A 4,889-nucleotide genomic window follows, 5' to 3' on the forward strand; every position below is an offset into this window, starting at 1 on the left:
GAACCATGTAACCTATAGGGTTAAACACCACTTACAAATATAACACATTGTTACAAGCGTAAATATATCTAGACATATTACTGAATCATGTAACCTATAGGGTTAAACACCACTTACAAATATAACACATTGTTACAAGTGTAAATATATCTAGACATATTACTGAATCGTGTAACCTATAGGGTTAAACACCACTTACAAATATAACACATTGTTACAAGTGTAAATATATCTAGACATATTACTGAACCATGTATTAGGCTTAGAAAAACTGACAACTAATGTCAGAGTAAACTAAAATAATCCCAAAATGAATATATACATTTAACTCTCCTGTACAACATATAAAAAACAAACTTGTTTTTATTAAATAAATTTTAAGTGTGAAGTATTTAACAAAAAAAATGTTAAGATATATTTTAAATCAATGGTGCAATTTTGCATACGGCTATGGGTGCACCCAGCCAAGTACCAAATGGTTAAACATGAATGGAACACTTATATTTATAAGAATCAAACTTACTAACGATATATTTTGAGTTAAAAACCTACTAGCAACGATAAAAGTGCTACATCTACAATGAAATCAATCCCTCTTGAATAACATAACGTTTTAAGTAACTTACGGATTTGGTTAGAAATTATTCAAGGGTCAATCAAACCCAGCAACCCATTATTCAAGGGTCAATCAAACCCCTATGGTTTTTACAATTACTGAACACCGTAAAAACTGCTTTCTAGACTAAAAGGATATTTAAATATCCTTTTCAGCTGATCATCTACATCACTGCCTGGAAACAATGGTCTTCCAGCATTGGCAAGTTCTGTAAAATGTAATCACATTATTCCAGAAGTAATAAATTTTACTAAATGTCTAGTTATTTACACTAAAGACATCTTTGAATGATCAAAAAAAAACATTCCTCAATACAATCGTTAAAAACTGATCATTCTATTGAGGAATGTTGTTTTTGATCTACAAGTTTTTAACGATCATTGTATTGAGGAATGTTGTTTTTGATCAAGTTTTTAACGATCATTGTATTGAGGAATGTTGTTTTTGATCAAGTTTTTAACGATTGTATTGAGGAATGTTGTTTTTGATCAAGTTTTTTTTTTTATATTTAACATATTTTTACCAATATACAGTGATATTTTAGAACATTAACTTGAACTAAACAGGTAGAAATGATATTTTTTATTATCCTATTTGGAAAACAATTGTTTAGAAATATTTTAATATTTAATTCCTTACAAAAATATTCATACGTGCAAACTATTTTGTAAGAACGATGAAACAGTCTCTGTAATCCAACTGTTAAACAGTTTCTGTACGGTCAAGTTTCAAGCAGTCATTTTGTGTTTTGTAATCCAGAGCATGTCACTATCCAATTTGTAAAAAAAAAATCTGATTTAACATATTACACAGTGACACTTTTTCAATTTAAAACTGCAAACTTAAACTGTAATTTTAAGACAAATACTGAACAAATACATAAAATACTCAAAGGTAATGCCATTCAAAGTAACAAAAGGCCCAGAAATCAGTCTTATATAAAACCTTGTTGCACTATCAGAACCTTTAACTACAAAGTGTAGAAAATTTAAATCCTATAAACGTGTATGTCACATGTTTTATCTTATAGTTTAGTAGCAGTAGATTGAATAAGCTCGCATCTTCCACTAGCTACATTATACCATAAAACATAGTAAATATATACACAGTCTGTAACTTACCAGCAAATATACAACCTGCTGACCACATGTCAATTGAAGTAGTATAGAGTTTGGCCCCAAAAAGCACATCAGGTGGTCGGTACCATAATGTAACTACCTTAAAAATAAACAGATCATATGTATCATAGAGAAACAAAACAACAGTAGTTGATTACATTATATTAATACAACTTTGGAAACTCACCACGTTCAGTAATGCTCTAGCTGATGACTATGTATCTTGACAATAAATAACCCAGCAGCATAGTTTCCATTCCAAAAGTCTCCTCTGTAAGATTGTCATGCTCAAAGCACATTAATCCTCCATGCCAGCTTTCCATAATACATCTATTTTACAAGGACAATTTTCCCAGCAACCTTTTTAAAAGCCCAGCATAAAGAAATCCATAAGTGCTGTATTCGGTGAATTGACAGGTACTATCTTTGATGACCAGTTTCATTCTTCAGCTGCTTAAAGTATACAAGAGTGAATGGATATATCGTGGAAGCAGCTTGTGTCAATTTTGTATTATGGTGTCTCCTGCACACAGATGATTTTTATCACTGATCTCTGTATTTGTAGATTCTTACCTAATACAAGGCATCACACTTTGTTTACTACAGCTGAGGTATGACTTGTCTCAGGTCTTCTTCTGGCTTGTCCTGGTACCCCAGGTTAATCCTTATTCCTTTTTTCCAACACTATTAAGTACCAGGGATATTTCCCATCTAAGAAATACTAAATCCCTAATTTGAACACATCTTTACAAACTGAATTTATGAATATTTTGCCTTAGAAAGTGATTTATTTTAAGTGGTATTGCTCTACCCAACAAACATTTCAAACAAGATGAAAAAATGTAGTTCTGATACATGCCATTACACAATGACTTCATATTGGCTGTGGTTGTCACAACTTAATGATATGTATATTCAAAATCATTTTAGTATAAAATACTCAACCTCTGTATAACTTCTTAAACTTTTTTCCTCGATCTTAGATGCCATATTTTTCAAAAAAACATAAGTTTTAACTTGCTCAATCTTAAAACCACATAAACGTCAGATGAGGAAAAATTTAAAACTTCCTGGGCTTTATAATGTTTTAATATAGTAATAAAAACTGAAATCCAACTACACCACAGTAAAGTTTTGAAAAATAAATTACTACAACCCTGCTGATAAAATAAAATATTAAAATTTGTATCTTTACTGTGACAATTGCTATTATAGTCACGTAAGACATACCTTTTTTTAACAAGAAAACTGAAAGATCTGTCCACATTAAGTTTTCTTTTGTAACATTATTGTTATGTGTAGTCTGTTATTATATATCAGTTGTTACAGTTTGGAAGGTTATACATCATTGTTATTGTGGCAGTGTACTAAGTTGTATCATCTTTTTACAACAAAACAGATGTTTCTGCACTTTACGTATACTTTCTTTCATTCTCATTGTGAACTGACGTGCTGTTTATTTCTTAGACTAAACATTTGTTTACATGTATTGTGTTACATACAAAAACATTCTAAGCCTAATGGTCAACCTACCTCTGCCGAGTAGCACCTAACTGGAATTCCAAAAGCTCTAGCTAGTCCAAAATCTGCCAATTTCAGCTCTCCATTCTACAAAATGATGCACTTAGTATGTGCAAACATTAGTTTGTATTGAATTGTGCTACTGTGTAATATATGCACTTAGTATGTGCAAACATTAGTTTGTATTGAATTGTGCTACTGTGTAATATGATGCACTTAGTATGTGCAAACATTAGTTTGTATTGAAGTGTACTGCTGTTTAATATGATGCACTTAGTATACAAGGTTTGCTTAACATATGTTACTAGCTGTATCACACAAGCTTCAGTCATATTTGTTACCAGCTGTACTACACAAGCTTCAGTCAATATTTGTACGTGTAAACATTAGTTTGTATTGAATTGTGCTACTGTGTAATAATGATACAGCTAGTAACACATGTTAAGCAAACCTTGTGTGATACAGCTAGTAACACATGTTAAGCAAACCTTGTGTGATACAGCTAGTAACACATGTTAAGCAAACCTTGTGTGATACAGCTAGTAACATATTGACCAAATTAAAATCTAAGTACAAACTATAGAAACATAAAATCCACACTGTTCTGTTTTTTAATAAATAAATAAAAATTGGTCTAGAGTAGAAACGTACGAAAGTGTCATTGTATATGAGGCACATAACACACAATGTTTCAAATTCAGACAGCTGTCGTTATAAACAACAATATTCATGTTTTAGTAAAATACTCAACTTTCATTGACAGCAGTCGCACTAAGTTGAACTCTGGAAACCTTAATACTTACAACCAAATATGATTACAATTTCATATTTCAAGCTTTCCGTTACATCAAAATAACTAAAATGATGAGGAAAACGAATATTACAAAAACTGTTAGAAAAACCTTCGTGCTGTGACAAGCAGTTTGCAAGTTAAAAACCTACATTTCTTAGGCTAATCGTGGGTGATTCTGCAGAAAAGGTTGAAATTTAACCTAGTGTTTTTACTTCTTACACATCAGATTGGCCAATGAAAACATTTTTATGTATGAAACAAATGGAGCTAACCTAGGTAGCATACTTTTAACAAAAAGTTTGTGATGGTGTTTTAGTGCATCAGTAGTGGAATTTTATAACTAATTAATCATCACATTCATCAATCAACTAATTATTCTAATGAGACTTGAATAGTTATAATAATTACAAATAGTAATAACTGGAAGAACTAATCGATGATTTTTGTGAATCATGACATTTACAGATCTTGAATAAACAGTAACAATAGGAAAAAAGTATTTTGATTAGTTTCACGACATAAATGATGCTAATCTACGTAATTGGTTATCATAGGTAATCAAGAGCAGCCGTGCTAGAAAGTAAATCCCGATCTAATAATACAAAGTCAGACTTTCCTCTGTAAGTACCGTTTTTTTTGGTTTATAAGTTGCACTTTTTTACCCCAAAATTTGATGTCAAAACCTGCTTGCGTCCTATACACCGAAGGTATGAATAATATATATGTATATATACGATATACACAGGCCATGTGTAAATGTATTTAAATAGGCATGCATAGTTTAGTTCAATTGAATGTGTTATTTAAAACAATAAAAAACATAACTATTTATAATGCTCCC

At 30.9% G+C, this 4,889-nt stretch overlaps 1 protein-coding gene across 1 annotated transcript; it reads right to left on the reverse strand.

The window, feature by feature from the left end:
- Positions 1-15: 15 nt before the first annotated feature.
- LOC111084508 (cyclin-dependent-like kinase 5) lies at positions 16-3,342 on the reverse strand (the record flags this gene model as incomplete). The annotated part of the gene is made up of 3 exons (XM_022381208.1): positions 16-824; positions 1,738-1,834; positions 3,268-3,342. Coding segments are annotated over 3 exons (285 nt in total), but the record flags the coding sequence as incomplete, so codon positions are not given.
- Between the last annotated feature and the right edge of the window lie 1,547 nt (positions 3,343-4,889).

The sequence above is a fragment of the Limulus polyphemus genome, unplaced genomic scaffold (assembly GCF_000517525.1).
Source record: "Limulus polyphemus unplaced genomic scaffold, Limulus_polyphemus-2.1.2 Scaffold77603, whole genome shotgun sequence".
NCBI classification, from domain to species: Eukaryota; Metazoa; Arthropoda; class Merostomata; order Xiphosura; family Limulidae; genus Limulus; species Limulus polyphemus.